At 41.4% G+C, this 26,265-nt stretch overlaps 1 protein-coding gene across 5 annotated transcripts in view; it reads left to right on the top strand.

Moving 5' to 3' along the window:
- Positions 1 to 1,626: 1,626 nt before the first annotated feature.
- Positions 1,627 to 26,265, top strand: part of LOC148527283 (uncharacterized) — a 189,021-nt gene continuing 164,382 nt past the window's right edge. For 4 of the 5 annotated variants that reach the window (XR_015878030.1, XR_015878032.1, XR_015878031.1 and 1 more), the window contains exons 1-2: positions 1,627 to 1,909; positions 5,256 to 5,497. Coding sequence is in view for 1 of the 5 variants with exons in the window: in XM_088469097.1 (XP_088325223.1) it covers positions 1,827 to 1,909; positions 5,256 to 5,497 (325 nt within the window). In the remaining 4 variants the exon portion in view is untranslated. The remainder of the gene's footprint in view (positions 1,910 to 5,255; positions 5,498 to 26,265) is intronic. The other variant, XR_015878033.1, reaches the window with a different exon arrangement.

The raw sequence follows: 26,265 nt of genomic DNA, 5'->3' as shown, positions 1-26,265 counted from the left end.
GTCTGAGGTTATGACCATATGGTGGTCATAAGATCAGTCAAAAGATTAATTTAAGACAGTCATCTCAACTTTTATCAGCTGTCTAATATCAATGAGTGGCAGGATATTATTTGTCCATCAGATCATACAAGCAGTCATGCAACTACCCCAACAATACTATTGGAAATGCAATATATGTAAGGTGCTGCAGGGAATTTAGTTACTATCACAATTTGAGGTGCCACCACCTATAGATTCCTTCCCGTAACACATTTTCAAAATATAAAGTATAATGTAAAGTATAATGTAAATCCCTCCTAACCTGAAGATGTTCACATATCAGATCACATCATCTGACATTATGCCCAGAATATAGAGCTAGGTACCAGGTAAAACCACCTGGATTAACTGGCATAAGGCACATTCTGCTAAATTTTCCCCAGTACCAGGAATAGTAAAAGTAATGGACAAATTATTGACTAATGGCATCACCTATGCATATGCCCAAGGATTTTGCTTTATATGTATAAACTAGAGATGTGCGGGTTTAGTTTTAATCGGTTCTTTTCGCCAAAATGATTGCAAGTTCAGATTAGTTCGGATTTATTTTATTGGCTATCCAAAACACGTGATAGATAAGATGCCATATTTGAGATCCGAACATGTCTGAGTAAAACCGAACCCGCACATCTCTCACCTCAGTACAACATATTCTTCAGACAGGACCCAGGAGTGGAGGCAAACATTTCTACCAGAAGTCTCCATCGTGAGCACATATATAGCTCCAAACATAAATTAACCCTAGTGTGTATGTGTGTGTGCATGTGGGGCAGGGACTGATGTGAATGGCCAAATATTCTCTGTAAAGCGCTGCGGAATATGTGTGCGCTATATAAATAGCTGGTAATAATAAATAATAATATAAGTATACAAGTATATATATATATATATGTGTGTGCGTGTGTATATATATATATATAAATATATATATATATACATATATATATATATATATGAGCATGCATGCTTGTATATATGAAGGCCCTGGAGCAAAAGTTTGTAAGGGCCCCTATGTACCACCCAATGGTGAAAAATGTATAACACATGTGCAACTTTGACAAGGAAGCTGGGGCCCCCTAAGTTCTGGGTCCCATAACAGCTGCACTCCTTGCATCTACGGTAGTTACGGCCATGTACAGTATATATATTTATCTATCTATACTGCAAATATATATGTATATGAGTGTGCATGTTTGTGTGTGTATTCATATTTATGTGTACATTGTGTGTGTATATATATATATATATATATATATATATATATATATATGTATATATATATATATATATATATAAAACATAATATCAATATTTTTTCTGTTTTCCCCTTATTATTGACACTGTGACAATAGACAGCACTTCAGCGTTGACTGAAAAGAGTGTTGCCTGACTTTCACCTAGCAGGACTTCTCTTCTGTACAGATGAGGCGGGGTAGGGGGAAGGAAGGAGGGAGGCAGTCTCCATAGAGCGCTTTATCTTGCTGGAGCTTGCTGCTGCTTGTGTTTCGTTTGTGTGACAGGCAGGCTGGCAGGCAGGGCTGGTTATCCCCGGACACGTGATACATCTGATCTGGCGATCCTCAGCGGGGTGGAGGAATCAGCGCTGCTGCTGCTATGTGTCTGCCGGAGTGTTGTGGCCACGCCTCTCCTGTTCGCAATGTTGACGCAATGTATAAATAGTGGAACAAAGACAACTTCCTAGAAGATTTTGCCTAAACTGCCCAGACAGTCCGCGGGCTCCCCTGCCTCTGCCCGGCTGAGGAGCGTGAGCTGATGAAACGCATTAGATGTTGGCATTGGACAATTGGCTTTCTATCAATGTTCAGCTTCAGGTCTGGGTTACCCATCCACTGAAGGCTTCCCCCCATGAGTAAGTGCCATTCCACTATTTCTTGTGTGTGCATTTGGGGTTGATTCATGCGTTATCTGCTGTATATAAAAGACAAGAGGGGCATTGTCAGGCACGTCCCAGAGACACACGCATACTCCTACAGTACGTATTTGTTGCGCTGACCACTGTGTATGATAGCCTGTGATAGGCAATTCCTCTTGCCAACAACTGATCGCCTATTTGTCGCAGTCCGCTGTGTAAACAGAAGAGCTGCGAATTATTGGACGGCTAGTCTTGTTTTCCTATACTGTGTGCACTTCATCTCGCTGTATATATACAGTCAATATATGTAAGTGCGCAAATTCAGGCGCAGCTACGTGCAGCAATGTGCGGGATGAATTATTAATGTCATTATTGTATTTTTAGCCTCCTACAATGAATACATTGCCAATTAATAGCTCTCTGTGTATGCCCTGAGCTGCTGGCAGTGGAGGGGTTACCATCCACTTGTCTTCCCCTCAGCTCGCCAAACCATTGGAGGAGGCTCTGCTACTGGGGACATTACGTCACCTCCTCAGTGCTTCTCAATGAATTGCTTTTTTAGTTATTAATTATAGTAATCTGCTGCTGGGTCCCCCAGCTATAGAGCCCGGCATTGAGGGGAATGTCCAGGCTGCGGTAGTGCTGAAGGAGAGCCTTTAGTGAAAGGTAGGTGAGAGGGGAACTAGGAGTGAGAGGGGAAGGGGCAGACGCTGAGAACACTGAGAACACAGAGAGAGAACGTTCTGTTTACAGTCACAACAGGCGTATTGTGACGTCACGTAATTGACAGCTCCCTCTGCCAGAGGGAAAAGTCGCCAGCGGCTGACAACGGGCTAATTTAAGAAAGGGGTGACGTCATCGCCTCCTTGACAACAGTAGAGGCAGTACTGCCCTCCCTAATCCCCCCTCCTCCCCCTCTCCCTCTCACAGACCCATAAGTGACAGCCTTAGGGGACAATGCTTATTGGGGAGACCATCACAATTAAAAAGCCATATGACCTGCATCTAACTAGTCTTTGTTTCTGTACTGTCATTTCTATGGGATGCTGCTACAGCAAGGAGCAATTGATTTTTTTTCTACATTTTTAACCATCCTATATAATGACAATGTTGCTTTGGAAGGGAATAAAAATGGTGGAGATTTTGTGCAAGCTATGTGTCCTCCTGCAAGGCGAAACAGGTTACCCTCTGGTAATGTAAGGGTTAAAACAGCAATTTCCTGCTGATGGAGCAAATTTCAGTTTAATCCCTTACGGGTGAAGGTGTAGGCTTGTAAAATGACCAGTGTACAATGTATCTTGAGTGCAACTGTGATTCAATTGATTCTCCAGACTTTGTTGGGTTTGGTGTAAAAATCTCACATAATATTAAGTTGGATAGACTTCATTGGCAGGTAGCCTGATACAGATGTACCTGTATTTCCTTACTGTATGGAGCTAGAAACGCAGGTGCATACAGTATGAAAGGGGAATTGTAAAAGTAGACAATTAAAAGTTATTATACTGGTTCCATCTGTGTTGTAGCTAAGGAACCATTAAATGTATCCACAGTGTCGCTGATTTCAACTTGTCCTGAAAATCTGGATCTATAGTACAGCAGCATGGCCTTTTGAGAACTGTAATGTAGTTTACTTTTTTCAGTTGTACCTCCAGGAATATTGTAGGGCATTGCGAAAATGATATTGCTGTAATATACATATTAATTCATGCTACCTACAAATAATGCAGTCTTTTTTTTACAATGGGAAGGCACCATAGGTTGACTTGATATAGAACTGAATAGGGATACTTTGTTATAGATAGCGCAACTCAAAATGCCATGCATTATTTTGCATTCTTGTGCATAGCAGCGTACCGCTAGCATAGCAGCGTACCGTAGGTGCGTGCCTGCATAAACAGACGCAGTGATTACATACCGCTTCTGGTCTTCATGAATAACACCTAACACACCCCTGCTGTGGCACAATATGCACTGAAAGGCCCAAATGGTATCTGTAAACCACCAATGAGCCACCTGCATGTTTTATATCTACAACTACTGCCATGCAACTAATTCATTTCTCAATTAGATTGTTCGTTCAAGTTACATGGTACATACAGCATTAATTATTGTAGAGATTGTAAGCTTGCGAGCAGGGCCTTTTACCTCTCAGTCTGTCTGTTAGTACCAGGTCTCATTTTATTATTGTGCTTGTTCCCAGTTGTAAAGCGCAATGGAATATGCTGGTGCTATAGAAATAATTGTTATTAAATGAATGATATATATGTGATAAAGCCCATCTGTACACAGTAAGCCGTAATAACTAATCAGACACTGTATTTCATTCATCTATTTTGAACTAAACTGAGCCTAAGAAATGATTGATTTCTTTCCACGGCCCTGTACACATTTGTGCTGTTTTTAGTATATTCTTACGTTAGTTATTATCTTTCATTTTGTTACACACACACACATATTACATTTTAACTGGGCTAGTGTATGGATTTCCTTTATATGGAATGATTTTAATTGCACCCTACATCCGATTGTGATTTTTTCTTTTTTCCAGGGTAAAGACAGTCCTCCTCGGCCTTACACCAGCCTATACTTGGTTCAAATAATACACCTGGAAACAGGAGTATTAGAGTTACATAACATACACAGAGAGGGTGCTGATAGTGTAATATTTTTGAAATATTCTTTCAGATATTAATATTCTTTCACTTATCTGTTTATCGGGGAGATTTATCAAATCTTGAAGAGAGATAAAGCGGAGAAAGATAAAGTACCAACCAATCAGCTCCTGTCATTTTAAAGGCTGTGCTAGAAAAATGACAGAAGCTGATTGGTTGGTACGTTATCTCTCTTCTAGATGTGATAAATCTCCTGCTATGGGAATGTAACAGCGAGACATAACTCCTTTAGCACTCACTAAAAGGGTTATGTTCTCCTTTCAGTATTTAACAAACAGCGGTAAGCTTAGCTTACCGCTGTTTATCACTGTACCACTTACGCCATCTGTAGATGGTGATAGTGATAAGGTCCCCTCTGCCGGCAAAGAGGACCCAGCAAAGTCTTCCAGGCACTGCCGAGTCCCTGCCGGGTGAAAGTGTATTGTGCATGTGCAGACTATCCATCACATACAGTATGCGCATGTCACGCAATAGGCTGCCAGCAACAGCTTTGAGGATGCCACCGAGAAGGGGGACATCACCGGATTTCATCGGTGGGGTAAGTAATGTTAAATACCAAACACATATTCGTTAGTATTACTGAGATACTAATCAAAATATGCCGCTGGTAATAAAAATCATTGTTAAATGAGGTCATATGTTTTGTATGTATTTTGTTTATGTTGTTTCAGATCTCATCTGGTAGGGGTCTACAGAGAGGAGCAGCAATTTGGGACTATGGGCCTGATTCACTACGGATCGCTATTGCAATCGCAGCTGCGATTATGCACGCAGTTCTGCTGCGAGAGATGCCTGCTACCGCTTTCGCACATCTGTAAGACCTCGCAATCCTGCGTTTACAATGGTAACATCGGACCCTCACACAGAATTACAGCAGGTCTGACCTTAGAGATGAAAACTGTCATCGCACGCAGTGAGTACTCAAGCTGCGTATGCTGCCGCAGTAGCTATTTTATGCACGTCCAGAAAACGGCATTCAAACGGACAGGCACGCCTGCGTTTCTCCGTTCACTCACCCGTCACCACCCCCAAACACTAATGTCCCGCCCCTCGATCTACGATGGCTTTGTATCTGCGTAAGTGATCGCAGTGCGATCGCAATGCTAACTCACACGTGCACACTGCGGTGCGTATACTCATGTGCAGTACACACCACCGTCCGATCTTCGTAAGCTATTGCAAGAGCGATTCATAGTGAATCAGGCCCTGTATTGTATAACTGATTTTATCTGTGATGATTTATTGGAGTTTTGTGTGTTGAATTTGTGTATAATATCAGCGCAGGATAAGGGTTATTGCAAAATCTGTATTTACACTTACATCCAACTCTGTAAAGCCAGCTGTTCCATCTAAGCATCCACACTAAACTTGCCTATGTGAGTACGCCCCATTGCAGCACAATGACATCTCTCCAGTCACAAGTAGAATTGTGATTGAGACGCAAATGAGTCGAGATAGCCCATAATTGTGCACGTTCAGTTCCAGAGCGTGTGCAGTATGAAAATACGCAAGCTATTCTCCGCAAAATGTCCTACATTCATCTTTGCATCAGACCATTAATGTATAATTCTATCCAATATTTATTGATAAAATACAGTATACTTTAAATAAACATTTTTGTACTATAATTTCTATCATTGCTCAATGACTGTAGTGTTTTCAATAGGAAGAAGTATATATAATATTTGCCATATATATAGTATTTAGATTTTATAGAGGACATATACACATAAATGACAAGAGGGGAACCTCTAAGGGCTCGAAAGTACAGAGGAGGTGTAAATACACCGCTACCCCACCTTCATGAGGGCCCGACCTCGCACTCCCTGCACGTTCCCCTGAGAACAATGTTACACTTTGTAGCTATTTCTGCCAAAAAGGGGTGTAGCTGTGATCCCTCCACCGGCCTCTTATCCCTATTACCAGACCCCATCCGATGTCTCAGCGGCCATGCATATAAATATGTAGAATATAGATATTTTAGTGAAAGGCAAAGATAAAATCCTGTCCATGCCCCTAAAAGAATGATAGAAGAGGCACACTCACAAGAAGGAATATTTGTTTCAGAACAGAATCCAGTAATATAATTAATATTATAGAATACAGTGCAATGTATTGTGATGTTAGGTACACTGCTTCCCGAAACTGTAACTGACAGCCACCTGTTGTACAGATGCCTACCTCCCAATTGCTAGCCACATATTGCACAGAGGCCTGCCACCGAATTGCCAGTCACCTGACTAGAGTACAGAGGCTGGCCTGCCCTCCGACTGTTATCCATCTTCAGGTGCCTCCACAGAGATGCAGTCACTTGTCAGTATGGCAATATCTAGATAGATAGTCAATAGGTCTCACACCAGATGGTCGAAGGCAATAGGTTGACAGAGTCAAATGGTCGACAGTTAAAATGTCGACATTGGGTTTTTGTCAACAGAGTCAAATGGTTGACAGGGTCAAAAGGTCGACACATTGGTTTTCATCATTTTTCATGATTTTTAGGGTTCGGCATTTGGTGGAGGGTTAGGCTGTGAAAGGGGAAAGTTAGGATTAGGCACCAGGGGGAGGGTTAGTGTCAGGTACTGGAGGGAGGGTTAGGGTAAGGATTAGGGTTAAAATAACAAAACAACAACATGTCGACCTTTTCTCGTTGACCTGTTGACCACATCGACCTATTGCTTATCGACCATCTGGTGTTGGCATATTGACAAAATCTATTCTAGACACTGACGATCTTATATACCACACCCCACCCACTATGTTGACATCCAAAATATTGACAAACATAATGTTTTCAGTTATGATGTCAACATTATTGAAATGTTGACGTAGAACATGTCGACACAGAAAAGACATCTGCAGAATGTCGACATGTTCACAATGTTGATATTAAGCACGGAGCGGAGGGTTAGGGGTAGGCTGCGGGAGTGGAGGGTTAGGGTTAAGCTACGGGAAGGTTAGGCACTAGGGGGCAGGTTAGGGTTAGGCTGCTTGGGGGGGAGTGTTAGGGGTTACCACCAGGACCGCTTCATGACAGCCAGCACTCATGATCAGTTGACTCCCAGACCCAGAAGTCACTGCCAGAGATCTGCTACCAAGTAATTGCTGCACTGGGAAACATTGTTTTGTCGAGATGTCATCAGTGTCAATGTCACTATGATAAATGTCGACAAAATATACCGAACCCCCTCCCTGTCACTCTATCAACGTTAATCATTCAGTCGGGGCTAAGCGAGTACTTAGTTGTCCATAAATGACCTCAGAAGCCATGTGAAGGTGGCCAGGAGATTGTTCCGCTTTCAGGGTCATACAGGTTTGAGTGCTCTTTGCACATGGGCATGGGTGACTTTGGCGTGGTGCAGTGGCAGCGACAGCAAGCTCAGTGTTGGAAATTAAGTCAGTTGAAGCTGAATCTTATGGTGCATACACACGATCAGATTTTTTCTTCAGATATGGACGATAACGATTTAAAAATCGTTCAGTCGTTCATATCTGAAGGAAAATCGTTCATATCTGACATGCCTGAACGATGGACGATCAACGATGCGCGTTCCCGTTTGTCAGATAACGATATCTGACATCTGATGGGTTTGCAGTCAGACTTGGACGATTCCATTCATTTTAATGCAGTCAAAAATCGTTCAATCGTTCAAATCGTTCAAAACTTTGTTAAAATCGTTCAAATCGTTCAGATCGTTTAATCGTTCAATCGTTCATCTGACAAATCTGACAAGTCTGACAAATCTGACCGTGTGTACGCTCCATTAGTGTAATTAATAGAGTGTAATGCGTTAATTCCAAAATAAAGTCGACTTCATTGCAGTAAGAAAAATAATGGGCAATATAAAGGTATGGCACAAATAGCACCACACTATGCACACACTTACATGTGAGGCAAGGGAAAATAAATAGGCATGAAGCCTCAGAATTTTCCTGCTTTATTCTGATGCCGCCCCAGTAGAAACTCTGATTATTTTCAGATGTGTTTTTGTTGAATCAGGCAGCATTTGAACACACAGAGCATTAGTAAGCATTGACAAGTGTCCCCATGGGATCGCTAGTATTAATCAGCTCTGCCATGTGTATAGTGTTTCCATTGTGGTTTCTTTGCTGCTGATGCAGTCGTAGTATTAAGTCCTGGTTTATGTTACATGTACAGGTCTATCCCCATTCATGATGCTTATCTAGTGTCAGATGAGATTACAGTAGATATTATCAAAGAAAACAGAGTAAACCGAGTCCTGAACCCTGGGAAGGTCAGAGAATTCTAGATTACAGTTCACGTGTGTCGCCCAATTAATGACCCTCCGCAAATAGCTGTTGCTGGTAGAAACTGAGATTTAATAAAATTGGCAAACACTGAGTAGGGATAACCAGGGCGGAATCGTAAAAACAATGGAGTTCTAATGGTGGTATATTGTTACAATGTGGATAGCAGTGTTAAATAGTACACTGTGACAGGACATATTATTTTGGCACCATTGTACTTAGCAGGGACGGACTGGGGCTCTAGATCAGCCCTGGCATTCCCCTTTATGCACACGCCGTATACGCGCTTGGGTAAAAGGGGCGTGGCCTCACATCACAGGGCGTGGTTAAATCTCAATCCTGTCTCTCACTATCCCAGCTGAGCAGAGCGTTAGGAGTCTTATGGTGTGTACACACTGGGCGATCAGGAAAGACAGTGCGATTACGGCATCGTAATCGCACAGTCGTTCCTGATCCCCTGTAGTGCCTACACTAAACGATGTGTCGTTCAGTGTAGGCACCCTCCTTTATTCCTGAGCATGGCCAATCTGTGGTTATTGACAGATTGGTCTGCATGTTCAGGCGATGGACAATGTCGGAAGCGACCAGCGGGAGCGCGCCTTGCTGGTCTTTTCCGTCATTATAGTGCACGATTTGTGCACGATTACTGAGCAATTGCACGATTATGATGTCGTAATCGTGCAATTGCTCAGTAAAATCACCAAGTGTGTACGCACCAGTACTGTGTTTCCTGATCGCCCAGTATGTACGCACCATTACCTGCTCGGCTAGACATTCAGGCTGGACCGGACCATCAGGCCATCAGCCAGATGTGCCCCAATTTATTTAAAACAATTCAATAGGGATTATAAATAAAAAACAGGCAATAGGAAAATATACATTAATTAATATATTTATTTATTAAAATTTAAATCCATATGATGCAGTAATGAATAAAATAAAAATAACAATAATAATAATAACACTCCCCTGAGACCATTAAACGGTTAAAACATATAATCTTATATGGAAAAAAATAGCATAAAAATAAGGATGTTTAAGATGTGATAAATCCTGTAAAAAATTAGTTCAAAGAAAAAGATTCTTTTCAGATAAGTGCATGTTTTCCAGATGTCTCTTGTTGAGAACTCCAGTATATTGCGTCCAAAAAAAGTTTGTATAAATTGTAAAGTTTAGTCAATAAAAGATAGATAGTCTATCGTCAATAATATTTAGCAATTCCGGGATTTCAATCCAAACATTGCCCCTGTAGTATAAGTGATAAAAAAGGGGGTATGATTTGAAACATAAACTGATGCTGTACTTGCAACGGTCAGACCTGGGTGGTTTCACAAACCACGAGGATGATAACCGTGAGTAGTTTAGCCAGCTGTTGTCCAGGCTGTTTGTAGGATTTAGTAAGTCCTCTTTGATGTGAAGGGGGTTGATCAGGATGGTGGTGGGATGAAATTGGCGGCCACCTCTCACCCCTGAGTCTCTTTCCTTCAGGGCGGATATTACCCGGTTCTTGTAGCGCTTAATAGCGCGTTTGGCATTCCAGCTGGATGTTCCGTAGAGACGGTCAGGCTTGCTTTACACTAACAAGTTGTAATGCCGCTATATAGGACCGTGGTTCAGGAGAGAGAATCACAATTACTACTAACGCGTTTCTCGACCTTAGCAACTGGTCGTTTCTTCAGAGGAGAAAATGTAGTGACACATCAAAGAGGACTTACTAAATCCTACAAACAGCCTGGACAACAGCTGGCTAAACTACTCACGGTTATCATCCTCGTGGTTTGTGAAACCACCCAGGTCTGACCGCTGCAAGTACAGCATCAGTTTATGTTTTAAATCATACCCCCTTTTTTATCACTTATACTACAGGGGCAATGTTTGGATTCAAATCCCGGAATTGCTAAATATTATTGATGATAGACTATCTATCTTTTATTGACTAAACTTTACGATTTATACAACCTTTTTTTGGGCGCAATATACTGGAGTTCTCAACAAGAGACATCTGGAAAACATGCACTTATCTGAAAAGAATCTTTTTCTTTGAACTAATTTTTTACAGGATTTATCACATCTTAAACATCCTTATTTTTATGCTATTTTTTATATATTTTTTTCCATATAAGCTTATATGTTTTGACCGTTTAGTGGTCTCAGGGGAGTGTTATTATTATTGTTATTTTTATTTTACTCATTACTGCAACATATGCATTACATTTTTAATAAATAAATATATTCATTAATGTATATTTTCCTATTGGCTGTTTTTTTATTTATAATCACTATTGAATTGTTTTAAATAAGTTGGGGCACATTAATTGAAGTTAAATAGTCACAGAGCTTTTTGCGCTTCCTCTTTTTTCTGTATATTCTTTGTAACTATGGAGGGACTCTTATAAGGGAGCAGCATTAAGTTTCTGTTACACCAATAGAACTTGGCGCCTGAATCTATTTTTCTTTTGTTTCATCGGCCAGATGCACAGTCCAGCCCTGGTACTTAGAAACAAATCCCCCCTTCACGCCTTCTCTCCAAAGTACCCAATCAACAACATAGATGATTTCAGTGTACTTTTCTATACATCACAGCTCAGCATAATAATAACATGCCCACCTATTTCCTTCACTAGATACACAATCCATCAGAGGGCTGGCTTCCTTCTGATGTCTCTGGAAACCATTTTGTACTGTGCTGAATGCAGGTACTCCATACCTGGGACTCCATTGGGGGTGACAATTATGGAGAGGAAACTGGGGTTCCCGCTGAGCCAGTTATTAGACTGCACAAAGTGACTTCACCGACCAATATGTTCTTATCAGTCTGCACAGACACATGCACAGCTGTGGGGGTGTTGGGCAAGAAGAAGCCTTTCCAGGGCTGGATTGCTCTTTGTAGGCTTGAATTATAATCACATATTGCCTCATCCCATATCTCTCTCCTGGACATAACTGGGTTTTATATTTCCAATGCGAATACGGTGTGTATAAAAAGTTTTCAACCCTTTTGGCATTTTTCACATTTTATTTTTTTCTACATGATGGAAGCAAACAAAGAGTTACTAAAGTGAGAGGTTTTAAAAGTGGAGATGTTGCCCATAGCAACCAATCAGATTCTAGCTATTATGTTCTAGAAGGTGCTAGTTAAATGTTAATGGAATATGATTGGCTACTATGGGCAACATCTCCATTTCTAGAAACTGTCACTTTAGTAATTATACCACCTAGGAATCATATTCAGTGAGAAACACAAAATACTCAAACTTTATTTTACATAAGAGAAAAGCTAGAGCACCACCACCCTAATAAGGGTTGACGCTTTCTTTGTGGGGAAACTCCATTTTGATTTCTCTCTGTAAAAATCTTCTACAAAACTAGTATTTGATGGTAATGCATGGAACGCATTGTAATATATATATATATATATATATATATATATATATATATATAGGTTGAGTCTCCCATATCCAAAATGCTTGGGACCAGGGGTATATTGGATATCGGAATATTCCGTATTTTGGAATATATGCAAACCATATTGAAATGTCTTAGGAATATGGCCCAAATCTTAACACAAAATGCATTTATGTGTTATATACAATATTTTCAATAATTTTGTGGCCAAAACAAAGTTTATGTACATACATGAATTTTATTTATGTTTCATATACACCTTATACACACAGCCTATAGGTCATTTTATACTTTTGTTTTTAATTATTTTGTGCCTTAAACAAAATTTATGTACATTGAACCATCAAAAATCAAAGATTTCAATATCTCAGTCATGCTAAAAATATTCCGTAATTCGGAATATTCCGTATTTCGGAATATTTGGATATGGGAGACTCAACCTGTATATATATATATATATATTATTTGTATGAGAGCTCACTGTGCTGCTATTTAGTCATTAAAAGATATGAATTATGAGGTGGTTAGGTGAGGCATTGCCCAGAGCAATATTATGACAGTATGATTCATCTTTTTCCATCAATTAAACCTTCCAGATATAAGATGGCAATAAAGTCTGTGCCCAGGAGATCAGCTTGAGGAGTAAAAATTGAAGGGACTAGTTACAGATAGGTGACGTCAGTGCAGGTTGGCGCAAAGTGAGGATATTTATTCATCACAGAAAGAAATGATTCAGCCTTAAGTGTTTCCAATTACTTATCTTCTAGTTTAGCTGCATTTAGTAAGACCAACACTATACAACTTTACATCATGTATCTAGGCCAGAGGTTCCCAAATGCGGTCCTCAAGGCACTACAACACGTGGTTAAATCAAGATGATTGCGGTACTAATTAAGTCACCTGTGGTCAAGCATGGATATCCTTAAAATCTAGACTGTTAGGGTGCCTTGAGGACCGAGTTAGGGAACCTCTGATCTAGGCAACAAAATTGTAATGGTGGGTCACTTTGCGGTTTTGTCAAGAGATGTGTTATGCCTTGGTTGTTCAGGCCAGTCAAAATAGTAGATATCAGGGACTTCTCAGGACACATTAGCGTAACAGCTGGTACTCCATGTCGGTGGTTGAAGTGGAACGTTTAGGATGGTTGCATGGAAAGATGCCTCTAACATCTCGGCACTCTGTATTCGACATGACTTAAAATAGTAGAAAATGCACAACTTGTAGTACCCTAATAATTATTGAAAGTATTAGTAATTACATTTTTAAAATTTGTCTTACTATTAGTTTTCCTGCTTCAAGTGCCTGTATGTCCACCACAGCGCTTGGTTTTGCGTAGGAAGATGGCAGCGTTCACCTAGCAGAGGCTTGCCCCGACAGATTACAGTGGTTGGGTTGAATGATGGAGATCCCTGCTAAGTATCAAGTAGGTGTAACCAGATTTTCTGTTGCAGAACAAGATTGTTGAAAATTAAGCAAAAGTGTATCAGAATTTTTAGCAGAGTTTCTTGGTGCACGGAAGGGCACAAACAATTTCTGCTCCATAAAATGACCTGATCTTTGCACCAGGTCAGAACTTGCAGAGGTTGGGTCTCTTCCTTGACTTCAAACAATATGCAGCTAGAGAGGCAACCGGCAAGGGCAAGCAACTGCCCAAGGAGCCAAAAATGCAATAATGACACCTTGATAGTTCATCTGCTTTATTATTGCAAAGCCCAGAAAACAGTATTATATTTTAGACATTTAAAGCATCATTATAATGATAATATAGTCTTATTTTTTTTTAAAAAGTATTCCAAAAAGCTATATAAGTGATGGTGTATGGCATTGACGCTTAAATACTCCTCCGTATAGGAAAGGTGATGTATCATCCTGATAGCACCAGGGTCTTTTTTTCTAAGATCACACCTATAAATGAGAGTCTCAAATCTGGAACATGAGGAAAATGGGACAGCAGCCTCCAAAGTATCAGCATAATCCTGTCATAGGGGAAAAACACTCATGGTCCTCTTATGCATCTGGATTAAAAATTCCAGCTCTACTTATCTTTTGGACTTCTTCCAGAGGGGACCTTCATAGACCCTGGACTCCATCTAGATGTAGGACTGATTCACCAATACTATTTTCCTCTGCTCCCCTCTGGCTCCACTGCCAAGTCTATCGGAAGAGGTTTTTTTTAGCCACAGTGTCTTTCTTATCTGCTTCTAAGGCCAGTCCTGCTGTTTGTTTCACTTCCTGCAGCCTCCACTGAGTCTATAGATTAATATTTGGTATAGGTGGTCAAATTCTTTCTCCAAACACATCGTGGGATACCTACTACCCTGAATTCAGCTTAATCTTTACCACAATTACAAAACTGACTATAAGAAATACATAATTATTCCTAACACAACTACTACCTGCTGCTACGGATATAGGGGAGGACTATGATACCAATTCACTGTGCACATATAGTGTCGTGCCTCTGCACCCAGCCATTAGTGTCGTGCCTCTGCACCCAACCATTGTCTACAAACCTAGAAGTACTAACAAAAGCAAGAATCCTGGACACGAGCCATTCAGGACCATGCTGTAGAACCTCCAATGCTGCCTCCATGCTCTCAGGAGATCCACATTAGCTTGACTTTATATCTCTCTAACATTCATTTCAGTACACCACTCAATTTGTAAAACAACAAATACAATTAATGATAATCTCTTTCTAGTGTTGCCATTGATCATGAACCTAACCCTCCCTCTAGTGCCTAACCATAACCACTAGCCCTCTCCCTAGTGCCTAACCCTCCACCTAGTGCCTAACCCTCCCCCTAGTGCCTAACCATAACCCCTAACCCCCCCCTAGTGCCTAACCATAACCCCTAAACCTCCCCCTAGTGCCTAACCCTCTCCCTAGTGCCTAACCTTCCCCCTAGTTCCTAACCTTATCTTTGTCTTAACACTCCACCCAAACTCGAATACTTACGGTCGGGATGCTAGCTCCAGTATTCTGACTGGTGTGGGGATTCTGTCGCTGGTATTCTGAGCGCTGACATCCCAACCGCCGGTATATCAACTGTATCCCTTCTTGGGAGCTGAGACCCAATTTAAAACATGCCCTGTTATTCACACCCGCTGTTGTACAAAGCGGCTGGGTCAGAGGTACTGGGCACCTATGGATGAAGGATGTGGCAAAAGTGCGGAGGGAGAAAATGGCAAAATCTGAGCCAGTGCACTTGGGCTGCTAATTAGCTCACTGCGTATGCTCAAAAAGAAGCCGACCATTTGTCATACAGGGCAAATAAAGTTCTGAAATAGTTCATGTAAAATGTATGTTTCACTCTGCCAAATAGAGTGATCTGCAAACTATTTGTAACATCGGTATAAGCCTATGTGTGAAGATGATGGGCAGCATAGATAAGAGATGTCCGGCACAGCAGATATTACTCTTCCATTCATTATACGTATCTGTACATTATGGATGCAGAAGCGTCATAGGGCCTGATTCAGAGCCGCTCGTTAGCGGTTGCTCGTTCGCTCCGAGCGATGTTTGCACAACTGCGCATGCGTACGGATTGTAATACGCATGTGCAAACCAATCTGTGCGGCAAAAAATTGTTTGTTCGCTAGATAGCGAGTGCCTGCTATTTTGAGTGACAGAATGAGGCGTATGTGGGTGGTAACAGGGGAAGGTGCTTGAAAACGGGGAGTGGAGATCCGAACGCAGGCGTGCTTAAAGGTCAAAGCGGGCGTTTTATGGGTGTGCATAATTAATACAGCAGCGTCATCAACCACGTCACTTGGTTGTCTTTTAGCCAAAACTGCTCGCAAGATTGCGGTAGGAAAAACCAACCACAAGACTAGCGAGCAGTTCATACGCTGTTCGATGTACTCGATTAATCTAATAAATAGCGGACATGACGTATGATGCGAGCGGCCAGGGGGCGTTTTTATCAAATAAACGAGCGTATGTTTTGCTCGCTCGTTCAGACATGGAGGCGGCAACAGACCGCAAGGAGCGAACGGTTCATTTGAATAGCCACCCCCTTTTTCTGAACGAGCGAGCGCTAATTGCGAGTGGCTCTGAATGAGGGCCATAATCACTGAGCATTGCACATAAGCCCTGTAATGTATGGGCCTAAGGCAGGGGTGGGGAACTTTTTTTCTGCCGAGGGCCATTTTGATATATATAACATATTTGCGAGCCCGGTGCAGGCCACGTCCCCTCCATGTGATGTCACACGGGTGGGCCAAAATCGCTGGTGATTACAGCAATACCCGAAGCATCCTGAGGATGCTCCGGGGAGCTGTAAGGGCAACGGTGTGACCGTCTGAAGCATCCTCAGGACGCTCCTGGTGGCACTTCTGCATAGATTCTGGCTGCAGGTTGCCATTCTAGGCACCCTGCTAGCCAGATGAGGCTAGCAGAAAAAAGCTCAGAGGGCCAGACCAAATGATTCCGCGGGCCTTATACACTACATAAATCTTAACTGTATATAACGCCATCTCATAATGGCATTATATGAAGAAAATCCTTAATTATCTCGAAAACTGCAGGGACAGAAGGACATTTTCCCATCAGTCCTGCAGTGTGGCGAGCAGCAAGTATAAGTCCAGCTTCAGCATCCCAAAGGTGTCTTAATTGATTAAAATGTGTACATAGGCTTTATATTAGTTTATATACATTTATATTTATGTGGTTTTATTTATAAAATTTATATCTACAGTTTTTAATATAAAATCACATAAATATAAATGTTTACAGACTAATATAAAGCCTATGTACACATATTAATCAGTGTAGACACTTTTGGGAGGCAGGAGCTGGACATACACGTGACGCTCGCCACACTGCAGGGAAGGAGACTATTCGCAGTGTTAAGTAAGTGCATGACCGAGCATGTGCAAAGCAAGAAAAGGAAGGTTTTATTTTCTGACTTCCAATAACAATGCTTTCAGGAACTGTGATGGGACAGCGTGTTAATAAAACCGCTGTCCCTGCATAGTTAAATGCTGAATAGCTGTGATAAAAATTGATAATATAAAAAATATTGTGACGATGTTGCCTGAAAATATTCCAATAATGCTGAATAGAGCCCTAAAAACCTTATCACACAGGTTTTCTCTTAATTCAAAACAAAAGATTTCTGCTGGTCCAAGAATTCTCTAACGTGAGATATTAGTAAGAAGTGTATCTGACAATACAGCATCACTTTTTCCAGCCATTTCTATCTGGAGAGAAATTTGCTGTCTCAGATTTGATTTGTAAAATGTAATTTAGTTGTGAATGAAGTGTGAGAGGGCTGTTTTATTGTTGGAGGATTTCCACTTTGGTAAGATCTACTAGACACATGTTTACAATTTTACAATGTATCAAGTATAACCTCAAAAACTGTAATTTTTTTATTTAATTTCAACCTTTCTAAGCACATTTTATGGTGTGGTTGTGATAAAAACAGGGCTTTCTGGTAACATTCTGTAATATTCCATTGCTATTCGCAGGAATGCGGGAGAAATGCCTACTCTACCGGGGGGTGCGGGGGGTTACCCGAATAATTGTGAGCCTCCCGCGACTTCCGGGAGAGTAGGCTTGTATGATTTAGGGGTAGAGTTATCAAAACTTCTCAAGAGGAAATGTGGAGGTACTGTCCATATTAACCAATCGGATTCTAGCTATCTAGTACATTCTTGACAATGCTAGCTATAATCTGTGGGCAACACATATCATTTCCTATTTTCTAAGTTATGCTCAGGGCCGGATTGAGGGCTACACAGGCCTCGGCTAAAAATGTTCAAACCTCTACTGAGAAGGGCAGGAGCTGTGACCAGTGCTGTGCGGGTGTGGCCAGTGCTTTGTGGGTGTGGCCAGTGCCATGTGGGTGTGTAAAGCCATTACACAATCAGCCCCACTGATGGTCACATTTTTGCCTAATTTATGACAAGTCATCAGCATAAAGCTGGGTACAGACAAGAGCAAGGTTGGACCGATTTGCTGTTTCGTATTGACAAATCACCTACATTGCTTAGTGTGTACGCTCAATATGCACACTCCTGCGGTCGCATGCGACGTCAGGTTTGATGTGCTAGCGATATGGTGCACATCCAACTGGATGTCCTGTGATATTTCATTCCAATTTGGCCTCTGAAGACAACACCTCTTGCCACTCCCAGCCAGTGATCTTAAACATGGTTGTTCTAGTGTCGGTCGTTTGCAAGATTGCAGTGTGTGTACGCTCAATTTCGCTAGTTCTGGTCTCAAAGGAAATCGTCTGGAAAGTGGAAACGATTGCCGGTCGTCTCAGTGTGTATCCAGCTTTAGAGTGTATTTTGCATTTGTTGTGTAGGAGGTACAAAACATACGTCTCCTAACAGGCATTTATGCAAATAATTGTTGGTCTGAATGAAATGCAATTGCTTGATTTAGGCCTACTGAACTTTGCCTTTTTGAGAACGTAACTCCTATCCCCATACTACCTGTCCGGCCAAAAGGTTTGATACATAAAAAAATACATGCAGTTCTGCAATTGTACATATGCGTGCATTCATTTTCTGAACATGTGCAGAGCAAACTCAAGCAAAATACAGTATGCAAACTAGAGTAGGACTCACTCTGTATTAACCCTATACTGTTTTACAGCAGTTACATAATTATAATATTTTTACACACGTGTAGACACAAAAAAAATTAGAACCTTGCTCAAGAGAGCTTACAATGAAGACGTCTCCTGTATTACAAGATCCATGGCAGCTGCTGTTAAACGCCAGTTACACTGGCTGTATGGTGGGGATCACATGACTGCTCTTCTCTTTTTTACTTTCCACTTTTATGGCCCCCTAGACGGTAGTGTTGTAGAAGATTGGGAATTGTAGAAGATCGGGAAAGCTAACTCAGAGAAAGGAGAGGATTTCACTTCATCACAAATTAATAGTTTGGAATTATATTAGTGGTCCCCTTATAGCAGCTCACAAAACACGAGGTGTAATTGTATAGCAATTAAAGGTGTACCAAGTTTTCTCAAGAGTGTTATTTAACACAGAAATAAGTAGTTTTTATGTTTCCACAGCTACACATCATATTTGAAGGGTTTCTTGTATTTTTGGAGTATGAAAGTTAGAATATCGGAATTGGTACATTAATATTTATATGTACATTATTATTTATTTATTTTATTTGGACCTTATATATGTTAAAATGATTTTGGTCATATGCTCAACAAAATAATTTTTTTACACAAGGGGTCTCTTCCAAGAAAGCTGGGATAAATCCACTATTACAGTCATCTCACATCAGCTTTCTTTACTAGGTAGTGGTGCTCTCCTTATTCTAGTGGACCTAGAGCAAATGCCCTTTTTGAATTTTTTTTTTTTTTTTTTTAAATGGCCCTGTATCTAAGTTTAAATGTAGATTCTAGAACCAAACCTAGCAGATACAGAAATCCAATTAAATGTGTTTTTGTTTTAGCACATTGGTACATATTTTTCATGAGTCTCAATATGACCCTCTCATTGTCAAGGCTAGCCAACCCCAAATTTTCAGAGTGTCGGTGAGTTGGCCATTTTCCACCAACGTGTTCATTGCCCCCAACTGATCAATTTTTTGGTGGGGTAGACACAATTTTCACAATATGCAGGGTAAAACCACTATTAGGTAGTCTATTTTAGGTGGTTCAGGGTGTGGCCCAGGGATATTGGGGTGTGGCCTAAACTGTACCAGTTTGGGAATGATGGTAGACTTTTGTGTGCACTATCTAGTTATAACATTTGCCTCCACGGTATGCTAGTACATAATTGATAGGTCATTTGTCAAGAGGTCCCCAGTCCAGTCTTGTACTACTTATTTTTTGAAAGAGTGGAAACTTCAGAAACTGTCAAGAGAATCACATCACTATCCAGAGACTGAAACATCATACATTTAATACCACTTATTGCTTTCAGGCATATATTGTTTTTCTTGCCCTGAAAATAATAAAAAAAAAGTCATTTAATTTTGACACTACCATTTTTATTTTTGTTTCTTTGTTTGGTTATAGCAGGAGTTAGGTTACTATTGGATCAAGTAAAGCACACAATTGTGGAGCAGTAATCAAACTCTTGATGAGCCCTGTTAACATTAGAACCACACGTGAGCTTTTAAAGTTTCAAGTTTTTAAAAGCCTTGTGGTTGTCAACACAGAACAGGCACAAATCACTCCACATGATGTCTCCGGGGATGTGGGAGAGGTCTTCAGTTACTAGAGCATGCTGAGGTAGTGGCAGACAGCTCTTAGCGACTGTAAACACTCTAATGGACACAATCTTTTCATTCTCTGATTGTCACCAACAGTCGTGCATGTTTCTTATCTACCTGTCCTCCCTTTTTTACATTTTGTCTCCTGTTCTCACAGAGACTTGTGTTCTAGATTAACGATGCACTCAATAAAACAGACAGAGAACATAAACGTGAGGAACGTCTGCTGGATTTGTAATATATATTTTAAAGTGTTTTGTTTTTTTTTCGCTATTTTATTTCTTTTTATTCAGTCTTGCTCCCCAAACGTGATTATTTATATTAAATACCTGATGCACTTGGAGAAGGATAACATATAACATATTTGTACATGGCATTAAATAAATACCCTTTTGCGTCTTTGCTAGGCTATAAACACTATGAATACAATCTCCGTACTCTGGCTTCTTATTACATTTTTACTGCCTTCTTAGTAGATACTTTATAACTTGTGAGCAAAGCGCGCTGAAGAAAAGAGATTTGAGATTCCCTGTGTTTCCCAAGTTAAAAGAAAGTTGGAGTTGAGCTGCTAGCTCAGCAGTTTGGAATGAGGCGATAGAATCCTCTTTGTTTAGCTTGCAAGGCCTTCTATAATATTTTTGCTCTACTTACTTTCTTTTTTTGGTGTTCTGTCATGTGCATCATGGTGTTGGAAAAATAACGATATTCATTAGCGAGATTGACTTTATTTCTTTATTCGGTTTGTGAAGGGCACAGACATAAAGGCTTGAACAGTGCTCACAGTGTGTGCTCTGTGCACGCTAGTACGGCAGGAAAAGACCACAAGTAGACTTGGATAGGACTTGGTAATAGGAAAGAATCAGGTTGGAGTTAAAATGATTCAAGCATTGGGATTGTACATTAATTTCTTATGGTCATCTAAGTAACTTTACATGTTGCACAATTCTGCACTAATAAAAGGTGTAGAGGTGCCTGAAGAATTATTTGCCTTGGTTCAAAATTCGTTTTATAGTCTCAGACTTTTCCATGGTGCAGTTATGATGTCTGGGCCGGTTCAATTTGAATTTCGACATTTTTTATTCACAGTTTGAAGTTTTAGTTCAAGGTTGGAGCTTAATGACTGCATTTTACAGCAGCTTTATCCCCCCTCCCAATTTGAAAAGCAGTTTATTCCCCCCCCATTATAAGAACAGTTAAATGGCTTCAGTTCTCTGTCCACAGCGAAAACTTTTAATAATACCTTTCAATGTAGTCATTTAAGCTTGAGCAATTGTAATTGTCTCGAATACTCTTTACCCCCAACTCTGAGAAACCACTAACCCTAATACCCTGACACCCTGACACTAACCCCTAGCCAGGGCCGGTGCAAGGTTTCCGGGCGCCCTAGGCAACATTTCACCAACCGCTCCTGCTCCCTCCAATTCATAATATGCCACACATCAGTCTCCCCAGTTAAATAGCATGCCACACAGCAGTGTCCCAAATTCATATTATATAGAATATTACACACAGCAGAGCTCCAAAATCATAATGTACCTCATAACACTGCCGCAAATTCATAATATGCTACATAGCTGTGCCACAAATTCATTATATGCCACTCATCCATGAATTATGCCATTCATTTTTTTTTTGTGGACTCAGCGGCGCCCTCCAGTGGCCAGCGCCCTTAGGCGGCTGCCTAAGGTTGCCTAATGGTAGCAACAGCCCTGCCCCTAATTCTAATATCCTAACACTTATACACAAACAACCTTAACTCCCTAACAACCTACCTTAACCGCTAACCAAACCCCTAACCCTTATAAGCAGACTAGATGGGCCAAATGGTTCTTATCTGCCGTCATATTCTATGTTTCTATGTAACCTTTTCAACCATTTAAATATTTTTGAGCCTTTAAATATAGACAGTGCAATGTAAAGGACCATTGTGTCCGATGCATGTCCTCATACTCCTCCAGCAGCAGCGCTGCCTTTGTGTCTTTTCAGATGTGCAGCGCATCAGATTATTAATATTATTATCATTTATTTATATGGCGCTACAAGTGTTCCGCAGCGCCTTACAAAGTACATGAACAAATAAGTAACCAGTGACTTACAATACAATACAAAGCAGGACATGGACATGTATAATAAACATTGCTATATTAGCGACCTTTACGCCGTCATAAGGAGCCGAGTCTTAGCTGTCCTAGTGGGGAGTAAGAGATAAATTAAATTACAGTAGGGAGAAGCACAAGAGGGTAGAGGGCCCTGCTTGAAAGAGCTTACATTCTTTAGGTGAGGGGCAGACAAACAGGAGTGACACAGATGGGGTGGGCGGGGAGGAAGGAAGATGTAGCAGTAAGTTAGGATGAGAGCTGGAAGGCGTTAATGAAGTAGTGGGTCTTAAGAGCTCGTTTGAAAGATTGTAGAGAGGTGCAGAGTCTGATGGGGAGAGGGAGGGAGTTCCAAAGGTGGGGAGCAGCACGGGCCCAATCTTGGAGGCGGGAGTGGGAGGAAGTAATCAATTGGCATGAAAGGCGGCATGTATTAAGTGAACGAAGAGATGGGTAGATGCGACTATACAATTCTTCAGACAATAAACTGGGGGTACTTATACACTATACGATGTTCATTGCGATCCATTGCGGATGGCGAGATTGGCCAAAATATTGTAAAGTGTGTACCCAGCCTTCGATTGGAAGAGTGAAGATAGCACATGTTTTTGGACGGTAGAAATCACATTTAAGTGTGTGCCCATAAATATATTCATATGTCCAAAAGAGACACAATATAGATATACAGAGGTTGTAGGGTTTAAGTCCACTAAACAAGCAATACAGGGTGTAATAATGTAATCACTGATGTGCGCCAGACTTTCCTCAATTTTCAGTAATAGTCATCATCCTGTTTTAATATCTCCAACCCCATATTAGTCCACTGCACTAGTTAATGCTTGCCTACTCTCCGGGAAAATTTTGGGTACTCTCCAACATCCCGTCCAGGTCTACAGTGAAGTGGACATGGCAACGTGATAGCGCGATTCATGTCACCATGCACCCCACCACCAACACCACTCCAGTTGCCCCTGGGAGACCCTTCCAGGGTCTCTCCGAGGGGAGTTCCTCAAACTTGTCACTTATGCACTAGATTGTTTGCCTCTGGTACTACTGGTGTAAAGGTGGGTATACACTGGAAAGATCAGTCGATCTGCAGATATATCAGAAGATGATGGTTGTTCATACACACTGAACAACCATCACTGCCTCTTCCCGCGGGTCCTGTTGGTCGGGGATCACGTTGCGACCCCCTCCCAGCGGCCTCTGAAGCAAGTATATGGGCGGTCGACTGACTGCCCGTACACACAGCACAGAGAGCAGATATATTTGTAGATACGAGAGCCATTGGCTGTGCTGCACAGCTTACGTGATATGTCTGTGAACGATATCTTTCATATCGCTGGTACACACTGGCTGATGTGCGCACGATATATCGGCCGTCCAATTGAACGGCCGATATATCGCCAAGTGTGTGCCCAGCATTAGGCTGACATGTATTGTGACTGAGATTAATTTAACATTCATTAATAGCCCCCAAAATCGAATGAATAAGACTCGCAGGACACAGTGTCATGGAATCGCTGCGTAAGTGCCATCTTCTCCTACACATATATCCAGATTCCATTACACCCTACATGAGTCACGTTTCTGTGACGTGGTGTATGCCACTGGATTATATAGGGCTTGCTGGATTTATTTTTCTTTCTGAAAATCGTGTTGCTGTGAATCATCAGATCAGAACTGTTAAAATTCAATAAAAATCATACTGGATAGAAGGTTGGTAGATGTGAGTGGGTTGATATCAAGTGAAAGTATTTATAATGGTTTATCCAGCATGTTTATACAAACTATTGTAATGTACTGTAAGTACAATACAAATAAACAGTTTCCTTACTAACAGAGATAGAGAAGAAGTGTTTCTTTTTAGTATTAAAGAACAGGCACAAAGAATAAATGACGTATACTCCTACTTATGTACTTCCTCTAATACAGTATATGTATTTGGTATCTATATAAATGTTAGTTGAATTAATTGGTTCAATGAAACGAATGGTGGGTACACACCTGAACGATATCGCTATATGGCTGATGTGGCCAAATCGAAACAACAAATCGGGCATATCGTGCAGTGTGTATGCCCGATTTGCTCGCTCCCATGGTCGCATGCGACATCGTGTGATTGGCCGTGCTGTACGGCCAATCACAGAATATCGCATGTGAGGTTGTACATATTAATGAAGGACGGAACTTAAATCTTTTAAGTGTGTACCAGCAATCATGCGATGTCCAGGGTGACGGCAAATCGTCCTGAACATCAGCACGATTGCCGGTCGTTTAGGTGTGTACCCACCCTAAGACAAGAATCCAGGGAAAATATATTGTTAATCATTTATTTATTTTTCTCTGTTTTACTCTATGAAAGAAAAGCTATATTACCAGAACAAGGGGCCTATTTATGAAGATTTTGTATTACACCAAAAAATTAATCTTTATTGCCTCACACCTCAGCGGTTTACAATGTTTCTTATGCTGGGTACACACTGACAGATATATTGGTTCATCAATTGATTGGCCAATATATCTGCTGCATGTTGGCCATTGTGTACCTGCGATATGTCTGTGAACAGCGTCGTTCACAGACATATTGCATTGGCTGCGCTGCACAGCCGATGGACAGATATGTCTGCAGACATATCTGTCCATCGGCAGGTGTGTACGGGCGGTCTGCAGACTGGCCGTGCAGACACGGTGAGGGGGGCGGGACACACACTCCGGCTGCCAGGACCCATTCCCGACCCGCTCCCCAGCCGTCGGGACCCACTGCAGCATGCAGATGATGGTCGTTCAGTGTGTATGAACGACCATCATCTGTAGGTATATCTGCAGATCACTCGATCTGCAGGTATATATCACTTAGATTTATACCCACCATTAGGGTCTATTTATCAAGGGACAGTCGCTGAGACACAGGCTCCGATAAGAGCCCATCCAGATGATGACGCTATCACTTTAATGCCAGGTGTAGACTTGGCCGCTCAATCGGGCAGCTGCAAAGCACAAATTCTGCAATGGGCACGGGGAAAGGCTCCAGGCCTTGGAGACGGTCAGAAGATCCCTCTCTGGGTGGGCTTCTCCATAGAGGTGAGCAGGCTAAAGCCATATGACCCTGTCATAGAAAACTATAGGTATGGCTGCTGCGAGTGCTGTTGATCAAAAAACGGAATATCAGAGCTATGTCCTGCTTTGAAGCCTCCATAAACAGCTGCAATACTTAATTCTCCCTTAAATGTCTGTTTCTGCATGTTTTAAGGACAGAATTACTATGATAAATAAGCCCCTAAAGCTCCAGCTTGGGTACATTCAAAAATAAGGCATTTAGGGCCTGATGCAGTGTTGTACACTATTGCTGCTGCGATTTATTTCAGCTGAGGATGTGCGGAAATATGCTAATGGCACAGCCACCGGGACTTGTACAGAGACAGCCACCAGAGCCATTGCAGCTCTCTGCAGCTAAGTACACATACACTGCATCGGGGTCAGATCATGCAAACATTGGCTCCTTGAGCGAGTTTATGGTCACTCAGAATGGCTGCTGTATCTGAGATGCCATAGCCCTGTTTTTCCGTGTACGGGATCGCAGATGCGCGATGTGACATGCCCCTGAAACGGTCGAGACTCCTGATTTAACCTAAACTCCCCGTTGCCTCCCCCAAACGCCTGTCAATCACACTACAAATAAAGAATCGCAGCGTGCGACTACGGTAATGTATC

Source organism: Taudactylus pleione, unplaced genomic scaffold (assembly GCF_031769625.1).
Source record: "Taudactylus pleione unplaced genomic scaffold, aTauple2 ptg000089l, whole genome shotgun sequence".
In the NCBI taxonomy this organism is placed as follows: Eukaryota; Metazoa; Chordata; class Amphibia; order Anura; family Myobatrachidae; genus Taudactylus; species Taudactylus pleione.
The sequence above is the reverse complement of the archived record's forward strand: the minus strand, read 5'-3'. Positions and strand labels throughout refer to the sequence as shown.